This window comes from Aulonocara sp. 'chitande type north' Nkhata Bay, linkage group LG22 (assembly GCF_057382095.1).
Source record: "Aulonocara sp. 'chitande type north' Nkhata Bay isolate Kocher_YH1m ecotype deep benthic linkage group LG22, A_spYH_male_GT1.1, whole genome shotgun sequence".
Classification (NCBI taxonomy): Eukaryota; Metazoa; Chordata; class Actinopteri; order Cichliformes; family Cichlidae; genus Aulonocara; species Aulonocara sp. 'chitande type north' Nkhata Bay.
Genome location: NC_141364.1, coordinates 21,343,920 through 21,363,372, shown reverse-complemented (window position 1 = coordinate 21,363,372; position 19,453 = coordinate 21,343,920). Strand labels below are relative to the sequence as shown.

Below are 19,453 nucleotides of genomic sequence, written 5' to 3'. Positions count from 1 at the left end.
AGGAGACTTCCCTTTGTTGGGACCTGTGTGTAGGATGCATAAGGCTGCTGCTCCACTCTGAGGGGAACACTGGAGCGAAGACAAGCTCTGGTGTCCTGAGCAGAGTCGTTGGAGAAAAGGACCACTGAACTGAACAGATAGCTCTGGGAGTCCAGAGAGCTTAGTGGTGCTGCAATGGTTGGCAGAAGAATGATGCATGTGTGGCCCTGCCAAGAGGTGACTTCTTTTTTGAAATTAAGACAAACACTGCATTTGGAAATCTACAGTTGCTGTTACAAGCAGCTTTATTAACTATGCAAAAAAATATCAATGAATTTTTTTTTTTTAAAAAACAAAAAACAAAAACCCCCAACAAAAAAAAAACAGGTTGGTTCGACTAAAAAGTTCAGTTAAGAAACAAGGAGACAGACAGAGGTTGCAGCACAGTGTGGAGCACTATTCAGTTACTACACTCTAATTCTGTGATCCCACTCTACTGCACACAATTCAGCTACTTCATTTACTTCAGTACTACTCCCAGAGAAGCTCCCAGGTAACCTACAAGGGACAGCATGACCAGGGTTAAAATATCACTGGCACAATCACTAAAATAACACAGAAAAAAAGGAAAAAGAAACAGTTAAAAAAAATTCCAGTGGAAAATATTCGACACTTGACTGGAATTTCAAAAGAAACAACAGTTAGAATCATGCACAGCATTAACACAACAAACATGAAAAAAAAAATTGAATTTGAATTGCATTAATGCATCAAACATGTTCAATAATTAACAAACTCCCCATAGTTCAGGCAGCTACAGGTCAAGACTCCCGAGTGCTTTAACATTGATCTGTATAAATACAAACACAATGGTACGTTACTGACACTAGTTTGTCTTGTTTTTTTTCCTTAAAGTTTATGACATACCTTCAAGAAAATCATACAGCCCCCAAGTTATCAGTTAATCACCTATAGTGACTCATGTAGCCTTAGAAGAGACATTTACTGCACATAGCTTAGAGGACTGTGTTGAATCAACCCGTACGCTGAGCAAGACAAAAGCCTGCTACACCTGGTGGATGGCCTTTTGTTACCCAAGCACCTTCCCTTTAATACGCCCACTATTCTCAATCACTATTCTCCATAGGACATTCTAGGGAGCTGGGCATTCCCGTACACTACACATGCCATGTTCAAAACAATGGTTTACAATTCCCCTAATAATTATACTTTGTAACTTGTACAGTGAAGAACAAAAAAATATAGTAAGACAACATAGTATTTACAATACAGTAAAATATGCCCGCTACCACAATGTCCAGCTAGCTTATCCTGCCTTTTCCTGAGAATTGTACCCACAATCCTCTGCATCAGGTACACATACATCAAGAGAGGCAGAGTTCAGGGCACAATCTTGAGAATGTAATGATTTCATAAGGGCAGAAAGATCTAAACACAGACTGGAGCAGTTCAAAGGATTTTTTACAACATGGAAATTTGGCAAAGGGGTTACCTTCAGAGCTACAAGGCTCACGGATGACGGGGCTGGCAGGGAAGAAATCCAAGGTTTCTGAATCAAAGTCGAATTAAGTCAAAGTGGGTACTGGGTAAATCCTACTGAGCAGACAACACACCAGGAGCTTCCTGGAGACGAGAAGTTGCCTGTTTTCTGTCCCTGTCCTAGCTTCAAACGTGACCGCTAGAGAGGGCAGAACAACCTAGTGAAAATCAAGGGGAGAAACTGTTTCTTAAATATTCCAGGTGAGTGGTTTGCTGGTAACCGCAAATCCAGAGGCATCTACAAATGACTGAGCACAGAAGAGGAGAGATGTAGGGAGGGAGAAACAGAGGGTGGGGAGAAGGATTACAACCAAAAACCTCGAGCATCATGCATGAATGCTGGTACAGATGTTGCATAACTGCCATGTGGGGTGGCGTAATAAGAGGCACTGGGTCTGGGGAAGGCTGTGGGCTCAGGGTAAGTAGGCATCGTCTTGATGGGGTGAACAGCTCCACATCCAAAATAACCTCTGCCATCAGCTAAGTAGATGGGGGAAGTTACAGCTGCAGTTTTTAGGGCGAGAGACTCCCGAGAGTCGCAGCTGAAGCTTCTATTTGTTCCAGCTTGTTTGGACGGTGTATAATAAGGCGGCTGTTCCACTCTGAGAGGAACACCAGAGAGAGGAGAAGCTCCGGGGTTCTGAGCAGAGTGTTCATCAGTTTTTAGGAGGGAATCAATGGAGAAAGGACCTCTGAACTTCACCTCACGCTGGATACGAACAGATCTGCGAGCTTCAAGTTCATGGGAGCTGGGAGTTGCGCAATGCTGCGATTGTTTGCTCAGGTTCTCCTTTTGCATCTTGCAGGCCAGTTCGGGGAAGAGCTGCAGGATGCCTCTAAAGTGCCGGCGCATCATCTTCGCTGTGATCTGAGTCAAGTCCAACTTCCAGTAGTTTCTCTTACTATTGAGTGAATATGGCACAATTGGAACCTGAAAAAAATATCTCAGTCAACTGAACAGAAACTTGCTTCTCGAAGTAGTTCTTACAACATCATTTATTAAATATGTAAAATCTTACCTTGACAAAACATTTGTTTGTTGATAAACAAACTCTGACGTTGTTCTCAATAGATTTTTGATCCTCAGAGAAGAACAGGGTCAGCTTGTCCATCAGCTGCACATACATCACAATGCAGGTTAGTGCTTGACATGTGAAAGACATTACTGTTGAGCATAGCAATTTCAAATCCCCACTATCTTATGTTTTTAGATTCTCCTCATGAGGTATTTAGAAAAAAAATGACCTTTCCTGTCTGACTGATTGGGAGGGAAAAAAAGCCAATCCACGACCTCTCGTCTGTTTTATTTACATGCAGCTTTATTGCTACTCTTTGCCTATTTCCAGTTCTACTTTCATTTTGAAGCAAACAAATTTCTGGTCTAGTTTCTTGCCATTGCACTCTCTTTTTTATAGCATTTCCTACTGCTGGTTGCAAGCAACCACCCTTCTGTTTCCTGCTTACATCAGCACACACAGGCCGTGTACAGCAGCAATCAACATGATAGCGAAGAAAAAAAGGGTGCAGAGTGCAAATAGCTTTGTAATTCTGAATCTTTGTTACCTGAGTAAAGGTGAGCATCTTGTCTGGAGCATCATGAAGAACAATGGCAATCTTAGCCAGGTAGGTGGTGGTGTTGCTGAGCAGAGCCTTCTGAGCACTGCTGGCCGGATCCGAGAGAGACAACGGACTGCCCAAGTTCCCTGTCTGGTTCTCCATCTCGTTTGCTGGAGAGTAAAGCTCTGCACAGGAGAGTGTTGTCGCAGTCCTGACTTGGTGATGATGTGTCCCTGAAGTGGTCAGCCCAGGCTATATGTCTTGCTGGAACAATTCATTAGGGTGTTCCTGACGATCGCCTTTTCATGTGAAGATGAGTCGTTAATGTTGGAGGAGCAGCCACTGCGGTAATCCTAAATGTGAATAAGGCCATCAGGTTGTCCATGTTCATGCTTTAGGAGATTTCTTAATTTTCTTACTGATTTGAGGCCTTCTTGTTCAAGACATCAAGTAGAGACCGTCTATGATGGATGTTTGAATCAAAGTTTGCTGAAGGCTACATCTTTAGAGGCTTAAACAACCCTCCTCGTTAACAAATATAAAAATCACTGGAAGACCGAGGCTGTGTGGGTGAGGTGATATCGCTGTCACTGCTATTCATTAGTTAAAATGGCTCACTATCACAAACAGTGTGTCTAATTTGAATGTGACTAGAAAGAGTATAAAGTTACATTCCAGCGGTTTACGACTCGGGTGGGAAGAAAGTCTGGGCCTCTGACACATTTAGGTCAGTGCACTCAAAAGATTTCTTCAGCACTAACACAGTTTTTATTTCTACATGAATTCATGTTAGATGACAAAGATTATGTTAACGCTATTAAATAACTTTTCTTAATACTAATAATTATAACAGTCATCTGCTTATCCCTATTGTCACTGTGTGAGAGGGGTGCTACTTCCAGGGCAGTTTCCATACCTTTACAGAGCCGAGACAAGGAGACAGACAACATTTCACACTATTTTTCACAAATCTTGAATTAACAAATAACCTATTATACATGTCAACACAACACAGACTGCCTTAAGGTTTTAACCTGGAACCTTCCCAACATGTGGCAACAGTGCTAAATGGTGCACTGCTGTGCAATCCATTCAATTTATTATCTTTGACATTTAGAATATTATCTAATATAATATTTCTCTCTCCTCCTGTCATTGTCCCCAAACCTCATCACCATAGAGACTACACCATAGAAACAAAAGTTAAAACAAATTAAACATTCAAAATTCACAAAGAAAGACTCATAATACCCCGAACTACACCTAAATAAATTAAAGGTGGAGTATTAAAAATTATGTTACAGTCAGTAGATGCAGACTGTGTGGAGTGGAGAATAGAGGACGCAAATACAGACAAAACAAAGTGTAGAAACAAACTTAAAATTAACTGAAAGCAAGCCATTTATTAAAGGCTGGTTTTAGCTGCATGAAACAAGTTGCAAAGGCAAAACTAAACACTTAGTTCACCCAGTTTAGGTTAAGGCTAAACATAAAAAACCATGAACATGGAAATCCTGACAGGAAAAACCTGAAATGTGACGACTTAGCATGAATACATGAAAACCCTGGAGAGCATGGCAGAATAGCAGGACAAACAGACAAGGACTAAATACACACATTTAGGTGATCAGGGGAAGTGGAAAGACACGGTGGAAAAAGCTGATTAGCTTGAACATAATGATGCCACAGTGGAAGTGAAACTAGAAACTGAACATGGAAACACCAGATTCTTCACAATAAAACAGGAAACATAATGAGAGGCAGACAACATGGAACACGCAGACATGAAACACATGGCAGACTAAAACATGCACTATAAACACACAGAGGAAACAACGGTACTGGAGATGAGACAGACATACAGTAACCAAAACAGAACATAGCTGCGGAAAAACACACATGACGGGCGGAAAGGAGCACGAGGGAAAACATGTAAACAAGAGGAGAAGATGGGAGACAACGACATTACTGAAACACATGAAGGGCACGGAAGACAAACACAAGGGGTGAAGACACAAGGAGAATCTAATAGATAATAAAGTATAACAGGGCAAGGAAGGCAAAATAGAAATGAGCTTAGATTACTAAATGAGACTTATACATAAACAATGAATATCAAAATATAAGAAAACGTAATACACTGGGTCAAATGACCCAGGACCGTGACACAGTCTAAGTTTGTGTTAATATGATTTAATAATTGATCAACACAGTGATTTACTTGGCCTTTCAGAGACCTTGTAATAGCTGGATGAATATATGTTAGTTGAAATTAATCAACACCCCAGAAACAGCACTAATAAAGGTTACAAGTTATATTCCTATGGGCTTTAACAGTGGACTCAACTTTGTGCTTGTCCTGTTAGACCTCAGTGCAGCACTTGATTCCACCAATCACAAAGATTTGGTGCAGCGATTAGGACACACTGTGGGTGTTAAAAGAAATGTGGTAGTCACAAAGTTCCCCAGAGTTTTGTCCTTTTTAGCTTCTTTCTGTTATTGCTATAATAAATAAAGCTACATTTAATTGAATATGGTAAAAGTAGCTCCTGGATAAACATTTTCACCTAAATTCAGATCTAAATTCAGTGTATATTTATTCAAATTAACCACAATCAGCACCTTGGCTGGGTTGTGTGGACAAGGATGTATGACTATGAAATACCTGAAACAATGACCTCAGGTTATACCAGTGAAGATGAGTCTGTCTTAAAAACCTTCTTTGTTATTAATAAAGGAATAACTCTAAGAAATGTCATGAATTAGTCAGCTGAGAATTTGCACTTTGTATTAGTAGAAACCCTTTTTTATTGCTCTTTCACAACAGAAGGACATATTTTATTGCCTCTTATTGTTTCCCCCAATGCTTCAGTCCCTCTCTGAATAACTGTATCAGAATTGGTCTGTGTATGATGCTGTATGATGTGTAAGCTTGTTTTCTCCAAATTATCTTTTTTATCTTTTCTAAAATACATGTGGAAATCTTGAGGGTCAGCAGGGTTTTACAGATCCCTTGGTGAGTCTGTTCCTTGGACCAGACCCCAGAGCAGCTGAATAGCACACCTTTAATCAGAGACAAGTGAAAACACATGGGTCAGGGTTGCAGCCTTACAACCATCCACCAGAGTAAAGCTGTAATCCTGCTTTCAGTGCAGGTTATGGGTGGAGGAATCTGAAAAGGGGTCGTTGATTTAAATAACGACTGTGGAGCAAAAGGCTGCTGGTTTGACTTTAAATGAGAGGTGCAGTAAATTGTACTGTTAGCATGTGAATAGATTGCTTATTGGTTTGACAACTTTACTCGATTATGTATTCTGTGTAATTGAACCACCAGCGTGCATGTGGTGTGTCTCAAATCAACTTTAGAAACTAAACTAAGTGTAAGGGGAAACGACTATAGGTGAGGGGAAGATTTTCTGAAATTAACCTTCAGCTGCTGGAAGGCTGTTCCTCTACGTTGAAACAACTTTCAAAGTGAGTTCTGTGCTGCTAGGTTTGTATTTAATTAAAAGGTTGGCTACTTCTGAGGCGACGCAACGTGGCGAAGACAAAAAGAGTGTTACAATCTAACCAGAGCATTTCAATGCAGTTTCTGTTCACAATTTAATTTACTCAACACATTTTTGCCAGGTTTTAAGTTCATGTTACTGGACACTTAAGTCATAGCAAAATTAAACATTCCTCAAAACAAGACAAATTACTTCAAGTTAGTTTTTTCTTATCAAGAAGAATTTGAGTTATTTGCACAATTTCAGTGCTACACTAATGGCAAAAAATTGTGTTTTCCTTTTAGTCTAATTTTGCTGATTTGGTTGAGGTCTGAAGTTTTAACAGTTCTGTAAATGAAAAGTTTAATATTAAATGTTTATGAATGTTTCAATGAAGTTTAATAAACTTCATTGAAACATTCAGCATGGAGCCAGACTCCAGCACTTGTGGACCTGGTTTATCATCTTATAAAAACATGCTCATTTGCCTGAAGTTGTCCACCCTGAAATCCCCTTTTTGTTCCAGAGCTGACCGCTTCAGGTGCAAACTGGTAAAGTTTATGACGACACTGAAAGGGACTCGACTTGACTCTCCAAAGAAGATGCAGGACAAAGATGAGAAGTCTGGAGATGACAAATCTCTGACTGATCTATCTAACCCTCTGAGTGCGTTCTGTAGCAAAAATACCACTTACCTGGCTAAGCTTGCCATCCTTCTCCAGTATTCTCCACATAAGATGCTGACTTTTACTCAGGTAAGAAATAAGTGTGGTGTTTATTGTTGCTGCTGTTATGATAAATGCAAACACCCAATATGAAACACAAGTTTCCATTTTAAAGCCTTCCACTTGATGTTCTTATAGATGAAAAACAAGATTTCAGTGATTGATAAGGATGAAAGGAATGCTTACAACAACATCAGTTGGTATTTAACAGGTTACAAATGTTTCGTCAAGGTAAGCATCTTTTCCAAAATTTATTTAAATCAAACACACAAAGGGCTGTAAATATAACTCGTGTACTGTTTGCTTTTCAGATTCTAGTTCCGGGCACAATGAATCGTGAGCTTGTGTACTGGATGCTGGACTGCAGGGAGATAACAACAGAGATGGTGCATGAACACTTCTTGGAAATTCTCCATCTCTTCCCTGTTCTGGTCTCCAGACTGGAGACCAAGAACCTGAGCTGTCCGCCTAGGCCTCTCCACTCTCTAGAGCCCGCACCACGCAGTACTGCTCAGATCAAACCTGAGGTGAAGTTTAATGGCCCTTTCTCTATTGACTCAATCCTGAAGAGAGACTTCACCTCTGCTCAAGCCTACACTCCCACACTCAGTCTGCCAGTCCGGGTGGAGCACTTTACTCAGCCTACACAGCGACGAACTGGGACAAAAAGGTGCTTCGGCTGGGACACAGATCAGCATCTCATCCTACAAGCTTCAGCTGGATGTTCTCCTGTCTGCACGGGAGGGGGCAGCACACACCACTGGGCCACTGCTGATGGAACTACTACACCCGTCAAACGGATACCTGTGTATTCTGTTCCCTCGCTCCAGGTTCACCCGGGAGCTGTCCCTTTGTTTACCAGCCCGCAGAGCAGTGGCCTCACTTACGCCCTTCCAGCACTTACCCCCGGTGTTCCCCGTTTTTGATAGTTAAAAAAAATCTTCCTATTAAAATACACTTTCATGTTTTGAAGGGGATATGCTAGTTTTATTGGAAAAAACAGAAATATGGCTTTATATCAAAGTGGGCATGTAGTTTAATGTCGAGTGTTTGTAATATGTCTTTATTTTTGGCTGTAGACTTTTTAGTTGTAGATAATTGATGGTTTAGGGAAAATACTGATGTTTCCTGGAGTTAAAAAAAAAAAATATTGTGGCTTATCACGGTTTTTTGTGATTGCGGCCACTACGTTTTATACATGTCTGAAGTCACTACAGACTGACCACAAGGGGGCAGTAGAGTTTTACTTTGAACTCCCAAACGCACTACCTTGTATTAAAATCAACACAATTAAGTGGGGTTTTTTTTTATACCTATATATTTGTCCATTTTGTGGTGTTTAATGCAGTTTTGCTGACCATTACAACAGTCTTTATTACACTACAGAAGATATTCTAACAGAATGCATAGACAATGCTTTGTTAGGTTGTGAAAAATTTAATGTCTGTAAGTGGGGAAAGATCTAGATACAATTAATCATGCAAGATATCAGGTCTTTCATTTGTTCCCAGAGGTTGCAGAGTTGGTTGAGTTGGGCAAATATGCAGCGCATGAAATCTGTTTGCTTTTCTATTTTCAGCACACATGACCTGCACCTTGCTGAACCATAACCTAGCTGGCAATGTGATTAGCATGGTTAACACTGGAGGTTGCTAGAGTAGTATGCTTTGAAATGTTTTTGTTTTTTTGTTTTTTTTTTTTAAGAGAGGGAAAAAGACCATAACGTGAAAGCATGTGCCCTGTGCAGTCATGTCAGTAGCCAGCAATCAGGTCACTGAGGTCTGGGACTGAGAAGCTCTCCTTTAGCCGAGCGCATGCTTAGGTCAGTTTGGACTTGTGAATTAGCGTCCACGTCAGGCAAGAGTTCTGGAATGGGCCAAAAGGGCAGGTGCAGCCCCTTGCATCTGCACTCTGAAAATGCATTACATTGCAGCAGGTGTCCATGTGTCAGATGTCAAGCTTTCGACCTTTTAATGGAGGGAACTTGAGAAAAACAGTGTTTCGGTCACAAATCACCGAAACATAATTAATGCATACAACATGATGCAAGCAGCTTGCATACTTTTCAGTGCGGTAAGGAAAGAGATCCACCCTTTGCCATTATTCACCCTGACCCTGCAGCTTCAAACAGGCTGTGGGCTGCAGAGTGGATTTTAGTTCAGACATGTACAATAGAACATAAAAAGCAAAGAATCAGGGATTATGAGTGTCCTACTCTACATTGTTTTGACACAAACCGTGCAGTACAAATGCTCAAGGGTACACAATCCTTGTACTAGTGATTGAAACTGAAGGTCAAGCAGGACAGTATTTCAGTCTCCACCACCATGTCCTACTGTAAGGACACCAAGTCGTGCAGATTATGCAAGTCATGAGCCCAGGCAGGACGGGTGCTGCGTGACCCTCTCAAACGCGATGCTTCCAAACAGCTTTTTTTGGGAACAGGTGAAGCGTGACTGTAAAAGGATGTGCAAGCAGTTGAGATTGCCAGAAATGTTTTGAGTTTTAACTGAAGAAAGCCCACATGGAACCATGAAGGTAGTGAAGGTGGTGTTTTTATTTCGACATTTAGGTTTTTGCTGTAAACTATGACGGAACACAAGAATTGTGCAGATTCCTGACACAGCAAACATTTAATATCAGGTCAACAATAAAAAACTGCATCCTCTTCAAATGAAGAACATTTACGACATAGCCTTTAAAGTAAAACAGTAAACAAGTATTTGTCCTCTTCCTGATTTTGATTTAGTTTTTTGCATATTTGTCACAATTTTAAAATGAAAAAAGCAATCCAAACCTAACTGGCCCTGTGTTAAAAAGTACTGTCCCCCTGTTAAACGATGAATGATGAAATGATGATTAATCACATTTCTTGGAATGCAAGAAACCGATTTCACTGGAAAACACGCAGTCTTGATTACTGCCAAATCTGATAGAACCTGTCTGACAAAGCATGACAAAAGATCTCAAAAAGCAACACATCAAACTTGATCTAAACAAACTCAATCATTGACATCTATGAAAAGGGTTATAAAGCCTTTGGAACTCCAGTGAACCAGAGTGAGAGCCATTATTCACCAATGGAAAAAACTTGGAATGGTGGTGAATCTTCCTGGGATTAGCCGGCCTGCTAAATTACTCCAAGAGCACATTGAATACTCATCCATGAGGTCACAAAAGAAGCCAGGACAACACCTCAGTTAAGGTCAGTGCTCATGATTCATCAATAAGAAACAGACTGGGCAAAAAATAACAATAATGGGAGAATTCCATTATTTGTTTGCCAAAAAACATCTTGATGAGCACCAAGACTCTTTACTTTGTGGAGAGACAAAAGCTGAACCTTTTGGAAGGTTTGAGTCTCGTTACATCTGAAATAAAACTAACACAGCATTTCATGAAAAGAACATCACGGTGGTCGTGTGAGGGTCTGGAGCTGCTTTGCTGCTTCAGGATGACTTGCAGTAATTGATGGTACCATGAATATCTGGCTATGGATTCATACCCTGAATGCCAATAGCACCTTGGTCATGCAGCAGGAAAGTGATCTGAAACGCACCAGCAAGTCCACCTCTCAAGGGCTCAGCGCTAACAAAACAAAGGTTTTGGAGTGGCCTAGTCAAAGGCCAGATTTAAAAGCAATCAAAATGCTTTAATATGACCTTAAACAGATGTTCATGCACCAAACCCTGCAATGTAGCTGCAAAGAAGAGTGGACCAGAATTCCTCCACAGCGATGTGAAACATCGGTGTCAGTCATCACAGATGTTGGATTGCAGTTCTTGCTGCCAAGGCTGGCGCAACCAGTTATTACTCTTCGGGTTCAATAAGTTAATGAAAGCATCATTTCAAAATTGCATTTTTTATTACTAAGGTTGCCTTTGTCTAATTTTTAAATGGGTATGTTGATATGAAACTTGAGAAATATTAAATAAAATACTAATCAGGAAGGGCATTATGTACTTTTTCACACCTTTGTATCTCCATCCTGAATCATCAGCTTGGCAAGAACTCTGTTTTAGGGCTTACGCAGCGCTTTTGAATTACAAACTTATCAGATGGACTGAATGATCAACTAATACCCCCTACTTGGGGAATTTCTAGCAGATATCATTGGAGCATGTGAGTCGAGGGCAAACTGAGGGAGGTCTGTCATGAGACAAGAATTTAGCGAACAGAGGCACAAGGAAGAGGAGTTGGCTGAGCTCAGCATTTGGCAGTGAATGCCCACAACAGAACCTCCACCCTGTGGGATTACTAGTGGACGACCTAGATTGCGACACAGTCCTCCATCTTTTTTTTTTTGCCCTCGCTCCCTCCTCTGACTGGTCAACAGAGATTACACTCAGAGAATGAGCCTGGCAGTCAGACAGAATCACTAAGCATGTGACTGAGTGACACACAGAGGGACGGGAGACAAAACAGCATTTCTCTTTCTTCACTGCCTCACATCTCTTCCCTAACTTATGCTTCATTTTGTGCACTTTGTGTTTTTAAGCTCCGGATTTTACAACAACAGACAAAGTTTCATATGAATATCAAACAAAAAAAACAAAACAAAATACAAAAGGAGTGGCAAGATTTGTTATAAGTGCACAGTGAGAGGAAACTGGAGCTCGTCAGCTCGTCGACTGTGAAAGATTAACTTGCAGGTTTCTGTTTACTGATTGAGTAAACTGGTTCAAGCTTTAATCCCCTGAACGCTATATCGTGCAGAGAATCCTCACCGGCATATTAAACTAGTACTGATACGTTGATCTCTGGGTGTCGAGGACTTCCTTACTTTACACTAATGTAACATATCGGATCACACACACATACCAATCCCACCAAGCTGTGAAGATTTGTTTCACTAACAAAACCAAACTGCATGTCTGTGTGTGTGAGGATGCACCGGATTAATCTCCACACGGTTTTTCTGCCGCTTGTTTACAAGTAGGCCAGGACACATGGCCGCTCCACTAGGGGAAAATGAGCTAATATTAGCCCTCATACATCCACATCCTCTCATAAGACTGCCTGCCTCTAGTGTATTACACAAATATTTTACTGTCATTATTGCTTAATGCCTTAGTTTTTCCATTAAAGACTACTAAACCTACTTAACTGGGCAGATCAGTCACGCCATTCAAATGGCTCTGTAATAGTCAGCTGTTTGTTTTTATTTTGGGGTTTTTCACTGGTTTGTCTGTAATAGTGTGTCAAACTAATTTTTCACTGTGGGCCAACTACAACCCAAGCAGGTCGGACCAATTCATTTCACTTCAGCTCACTTTATTTCATTTATATAGCAACAAATCACAACTGTAACCTCAAAGCCAGCAAAACCCCCCTTTCTGTAAGTTTAAAGACATTAACTAATTGCTGAGTTAATATTATTTTTTATTAGTTAATACTAGTTTCTCTAGATAATAAAGAAATGCTTCTTTAGTAAATGAAAGACATGTACCAGCACTATAGTGTTGTGAGAAATAATTTTAAAAAAAATACAGAAATGTTATTGTTTTCTGTTACTTATTACTTCAGTGTAGTATCAATGTAGCAAAAGCTGTAAAAGAAAATACAGTGCAATGCAAAGGGGCCAGACTGGAGTTTTTGCAGGGTTGATTCTGGACCCTGGGCCTTATTTTTGACACCCATGGTTTATAATAATAAATCATATAGCATCTTTACATGAGATAGGCTGTTTCAAAGTTGAGGTTAGGTGAGGCTACATTACACCCCTGTCACTATCACTGATTTCACACGTGTGGGACTAAAAAATCCTCGAGGTTTGCGTCGCCTTTTCCTGGAGCTTCGCCCCTTTTCGAACCTCTCTGAAGTTTAGCAGAGAGCAGCTAATGAGTCCTCTGAACCTGCTCGTCGTCCCGACTAAGCAGCTACTGAGGTTTCCTGAAGGTGTGTCACTCTGACGTAAGAGGATAAATATGCACAACGTAGACATCCTTTCACAGCGCTGGGCAGTCACGTCGCACTCGTCTTCCTCGTCTGGGGTCACGCCTAGCCCCGCCCACAGCAGCTGGCGTCACCCTCGAAGCACTTTGTCATCCTGTCGGATCAGCCCGCGGAGATGCGCTGCAGACAGGGTAGAAAACAAAACAAAACACCCATATGCGGATATTTTGGTCATGCCCCTGTTTAACCTGTGACTGTTTGTTTATGTTGTGCACTGATTCTTGTGAAAGTGAAGCAAGCACAAGCTTTGTTTGTATGGACTACACAGAATTACGCAGACGTTTAAAAAGATGTAAACAATAGGCCTTAACCTACATTTTATTAAAATAAATATTCCTAATCTTTCATTTTTCTGTGTGAATTGTGTGAAAAGCGGTGACCAAATGCAGTGTTTAGCACTACAGGAAGTTGTGAAAGTCTTGAGTAGTGCTTTATTTCTTGTCTTGAGCAATAGTTCTTCAGGATTTCTGAAGGTCTTTCAAAGTTTTTTATTTCGACATTGGCTGCTTTTCAGTCCCGTCCTTGTACCTGACCATTTCAGAGGTATGTTGTTTTTGTTTGGTAAGCCAATCGACCCTGACCTTTGAACCATTCAAGCATGAAAAGGGCACCCAACTCAAGGAACCAACCAGCATTGTGATACACACGACAACATAACAAGCAAAAGACAAGTTTTAAACTGTATTTTCAGAAACGTTTTTCTACTAATCTGTTTTTTTGTTGACAAAAATGAGAAATATATTGTTTAAGAGGCATAAAATAGTATTTTTGCAACCAGCAAGATGATCCTTAAAGAGCTGTTAGCCAAAAACAACAACAACATAAAAAAAAAACCCAAACTTGGCATGATGTGGAGTTTGTGCTTAAATAATGAGGAAACTAGACAGGTGGAGGACAAAAGAAGAATTGTTAGGCCTGAAAAACTACCTACAACAGATGAACAGTATCTGAAAGTCATGTCCTTAAGAAAGTGGGAAAAAAATCCAACAAACATCTGACATGGGACCTAAGAAATGCCGTTCACATGAGCCAACTGCTGTTCACTGAAGCCCCATTTCTTAGGGTCTTTGACCTACAATAAAAGTGCCCACTGTGGTTGTGATTTTGAGCTACATAAATAAAATGGTCTCAGTGGACGGCTGTAAAGATGCCATTCTTGAGGAAGGGAAACAGGGAATAAAGGCAGAGGTATTCCACATTATACAAGAACTGGACTGAAAATCAGTGGCAACAGATCTGATTGGGTGATGAATCCAAATTTGACATTTTTCCTTGAAATCATTACATGCATAACTTCATGGCTTCATGAGTGTGGTAAAAAAAAAAAAGTTACAGCATTATGTTGTTCAAACACAAGTTCCTTTTATTCATGTTAATGATTTTCATGTCTTCAGTCAGACTTGCACACAGCAGCAGTGGAGAGTGCCACGGTGGGTGGGCAAGTGGGTCAAGTCACATATTATGTGAGTTCAAAGTTTTCTCATGAACACATGGGGGACGTGCTATACGGACACGTTTGTGTTAGTGTTACTGCTTTTCAGGACTTTTCTCCTCTTTACTTTTTCAGTTTCAGTTTAGTCGTTGAGGCCTGACTTTACAGTTTGGTGGATCCAGTGCAGAAGTAAAGCATGACTCCATGGGTCTTTGTTTTTAAAAAAATTTGACTTATCAGAGAAAAGGCTCTGGGGAGGACACCTGTTGCAAGGGGCATATTAGCAGAAAAACCAATGTCCCCATTGTCTCAGGAGCTTGGAAAGAAAGTCCAACTGGTGCCAGCTGGTGGAGAGCTCTCCACCAGTTGCTCTTAGAACTGAAGAAGCTTCTCGGATGAGAGGTGAAATGTCTTCAAGAAACTTAAAGAAGTCCAGACGCTTTTCTTTCCAATCTCCTTAAACTACAGTGACCTGGATAACCGAGAACCTTCAGACAAAGTCCCCATTCCATGTGCTAATTGCACGTTCAAGTCCTTTGCACCTCATAGTACTTTTAAAATAACTTTTATCAACAGTACTGAGCATAGCACTGACCTTTGATTTACAGCGGTCATATTTTGGCAATACATGACCTGCTTTTTTCAAGGGCGGTGTTTGTTTATCCTCACCGTGTGCCTAACAAGGGATCATTAACATCTGGGCTATTTGGGTCACCTCCTCATTCTCCTTGGTTTACCCACTCCAGAACTGACAATCATTGATCTGAAAACATGGCAGACAATTTTCTCCTTCAAGTAGTCATGTGTAATTTAGCCAGCGCCGAGTTAATCAATTGTAAATTTTCCATTACGCGTGAGGGCACGTGCTTAACCAAAACAACCTTCAGACACAGAGCCATGCAAGAGTCTCCTTTTAAAGGTTTGCCATCAACTTTTAAGTACCCTGTAAAGCTGTTTGGCTAGTTGGGAAATATATTCTTTGTTTTCATGCCGCAAGATGGGTGAGAGTGTCATTGCATCTCTTGTAGATGTTTTTTTAAATATATATCAAAGCAGCCAGACATTTCGCCCGGCTTTGTCAGAAGATAACAAAATCCCCACATGTTTCTTAAAGAGGAGTCGAAATTTCCTGCAATTGCCACTGGTTGCCTGACAAGACTAGACTAGTCTTAAAGGTGTGAGTTGGAAGACCACTTTGGGTTTAGCTTTTACATCCTATACAGCCTTGAAACTATATAGCCATGTCCACTATTTCCAGTGGTGGTAGATAGTGAACACGGCTCTGACTTTTGACATGAGGTGAATGAGGTGCGTTCTCTAAATAGTCACAATTTTGAGTCAGTGCAGTCCATAATTTCTTTAATTCCCACACCAGTGACCCTCACCTACTTTCCATTCTACTGATGCCTATATCAACAGCTACACCCATCCATCCTTTCCTTATCTATATTGCTGGACACCACCTTAACCACAACCCAGTTATCCAAGCAGCCGTGCACTCTGTTTATATATAAACACAGTTTTCCTGTTGCGCATCAACTTTTCCTGTGTGAAGGGCAAGTTAGAGCTGAAACCCACCCGCAACACAGCAGGGGCTGTTATCACAGTCTCCCCTCAGTATGCCACAGACCACAGACCCTCCCATTAAAAGATATTACTCCAGCCATTACCTCCAACAATACTTGCAAACTTACTAAGTAATTAAATTGTGCAGTGGAATGAATATCTGCCCAACAGTCCGCATGCATCCCTTTAGTGGGGTGCAGTCTTGCCTGCCAGCTAATATCCTGGCATTCTGACCTCACATATTTTACTCAGGAACCAAAACACAGGCTGGTTAAGGTGCAGTTTCCACTTTAGCGAGCGGTCCAACTTTGTCAGTCGAGGCTGATCTGTGGCTGTTGCTGGAATGTGATGCTGCTGCCAAGATTCACTGTAAAAAAAAAAAATAGAAGAAGAATTAGGTGGGATTTCCACATTCCTGAAAAAGTTACATTTGTGGGAGAGACGCCATGTAATAGAGCGCAAGAGGCAACAGAGACGCTTTAAAGGGGTTGCACCAATCCTAAGCCTGTACACAACTGCGATTTAAGTGTGGCACTGTGTGAAAACCCACTGAGAGTGTTACTGCAGCTTTGTTTAGCTGTGTCATCAGTACTGGCATGTTTACTGTGTCTAAACTTGGTGCTGGCGATAAAGATATTAGGCCTATGATGGAGAGCTTGACGAACAGTGACTGTGGCTTTGAGGGGATTAGGGTTAGCTCAATTACGCTCACTGTTTGCATCTTGTTCTGTATGAACCGAGTGTACTCAGGTACGTGCTTGTGCTTCATATAAACGATTTTTAAACGAGCTGCATAGTTGGGTAGCCACTGTTTTGCCTTTTGTTAATAATTTAATGAAATTATGGTTGACTTTAAAGGGCAGTGCACATAACTGGTTATTTGTTAAACTTGATATGTTACCAGTCTTGTGCTTTCGGCTTGTGTAGATAAAAGCCAAAGGTTGCTGATTCCATTTTTAAGAGTGGGACAAACATTGTGGTTTGTCCCACTCCTTTGAGAATGAGTCAGCTGACTGTCTGGTTGTGACTTTCTCTATGTGACTAAACTACTTTCAACAATGTCTGACAAACGGCTTTCGTGTAAGAAGACTGCTCCTTCTCTCTCTTAAGCTGCAATAAAATTAGCTGACAATTATAAATACCTGAAGACAAAGGCATACTTCAGTGGGCAAGGTTTAACTTTTGCCCCCAGGAGGTCACAGGCAGAGACAAACAGTGCTATTAGGATGTTAATGTTCCCTGATTCTATATATCAGGAACGTTTGCCTTGGTTAGTCACTCAGTAACAACCTTATCAACATCAAGAGGACGGTCTTATCAGAGCACTTACTGCACCTTATTGAGACAATCAATATTGAATACAGGTCAGGCTCAAATTTATGATTCAAGAGATGAGAACATGACTACTGATAACATCTCTTTACAATCAAATAAAATGCAACAGTTTGTTTTGTTTGTTGGCGTGTGATGTGTGATAGCAATTGCACAAATTCACTAAACATGTGGATGCTCTCTTTAAAGGACTAAAACGATAACCACACAAAGCAAGTCTGCTCATTTTTTACACTTAAATGCTTCAAATCTTTAAACAAATGTTAATATTAGACAGGGAGCGATTGTGTCAATTATCATGGAAGCTGAGTTCAGTTTCACTAAACACATCCAGACTTGATTACTGTCATACCTGTTGAATCAACAAATCACTTGAAAAGCATCTGTGTGACTAAGTAAGGTACGCTGTAAGATCTGAAAAAGCAACACAAAGCCATTTCCAAGTTTCTGGGACTCCAGTGAACCACAGTGAGAACCATTATCCACCAGTGGCGAAACGTTGGAACAGTGGTGAATCTTGTGGGAGTTGACAGCCTACCGGTTACTCTAAGAGTGCATTGATGACTCATCCAGAAGGTCACAAAAGAGCCAAGAACAACATCTAAAGAACAGTAAAGGTCAGAGTTCATGATTCAACAATAAGAAAGATACTGGGCAAAAGTGGCATCCACGAGAGAGAACAAGGTGACCAAGAAGGACACAAAGGCTCGTCTCAAATCTCTCCCCAAAAAAGTGGAAAAGCCTGTGCAGATGTGCAGATGAGACAAAAGTTTAACTTTTTGTGAGATTCAAGTCCTCTTACACCTGGCATAAAACTAACACAGCAATTCATGAAAAGAACATCATAACAGCTAAACATGGTGGTGGTATATGCAGCTATTAGTTCATGCCCTGAATTCAAAAGCACTTGATCTGATGATCAGTAATCTGAAACTCAGCCTCAAGTCCACTCAAAAGCAGTGAGTGTGGCCTATTCAAAGTCTAGATTTAAACCAAATTTAAACGCTTTGCTATGACCATTAACAGGATGTTTATGATCAGAAATCCTAAAGTGTGGCTAAAATAAAACAACTATGCAAAGAAAAGTGGACCAAATATGAACTGAAATGTGCAAATACGTACTTTAATGGCAGTGTATGTCAGTCATTTCCCTGTGTCTTCAGTCTTTATGCTAAGCTACCAAAGTGATCGTAGCTTCAAATGCAGAACATTTGAAGTGGAATCTTTTCATTTTTTATTTCAGGTGTATTTTCCACAAATATTGAACTATTCTTTTGAAGCTCTCCTTGACCCACGAGAGGCAAAGGTAGCCAGCACACTGCGTTTAATGATTCATCTGCACCCTACTGGTAACTTTGAAAAGTCACTTTTCCACTTTGATCATTTTCGAAAAAGTTTATAAACATTTACCGCTCGAGTCCACACCCATTATTCTCCAAAATATAATGCATTACTCACACATTCACAGTCTCTTACTACGTGACCTACAAACACATGTCATGTGTGTCTGAATCACCTTTTTTTTTTCCAGGCTTGTTGCATCATCTCAATTTTCATGACCAGTTGAATCTAGCTCAGAGTCATGCAAACAACCTGGTTTAGGTGTGCGAAATGAATAAAGCAGAGGAAAAACAGATGTGAGGAAACAGCCTACAGTCATGCTGTATATGGTGTAAATACACTTCTGCTGACCAACAGCTGTCAGGGCGATCTTTGACTTTCAGTACAGAAAGCTAACTTTCTGCTCTGTTTGCACTGAACAGCAGCCATGAACTGAGAGATCAAGTACTCTTCAACCCGTTGACCCATTAAAGCCTTGCAAAAAGACAGAGGGCACAAAACAGATTTCCCCTATGACA

At 40.7% G+C, this 19,453-nt stretch overlaps 2 protein-coding genes across 2 annotated transcripts; one reads left to right on the top strand and one right to left on the bottom strand.

Annotated features, from left to right (window-relative positions):
• Positions 1–1,843: 1,843 nt before the first annotated feature.
• LOC147304126 (uncharacterized) lies at positions 1,844–3,258 on the bottom strand. The gene is made up of 3 exons (XM_086279119.1): positions 3,103–3,258; positions 2,559–2,654; positions 1,844–2,470 (listed from the first exon to the last, which is right to left on the bottom strand). Exons 1-3 carry the CDS (start codon positions 3,256–3,258, stop codon positions 1,844–1,846), a joined length of 879 nt encoding a protein of 292 aa, XP_086135245.1.
• A 2,943-nt stretch (positions 3,259–6,201) lies between these two features.
• Positions 6,202–8,751, top strand: LOC147304125 (uncharacterized). Its single transcript, XM_086281039.1, has 4 exons — positions 6,202–6,570; positions 7,111–7,339; positions 7,448–7,540; positions 7,621–8,751. Exons 2-4 carry the CDS (start codon positions 7,145–7,147, stop codon positions 8,233–8,235), a joined length of 903 nt encoding a protein of 300 aa, XP_086137165.1. The 5' UTR covers positions 6,202–6,570; positions 7,111–7,144; the 3' UTR covers positions 8,236–8,751.
• The last annotated feature ends 10,702 nt before the right edge of the window (positions 8,752–19,453 follow it).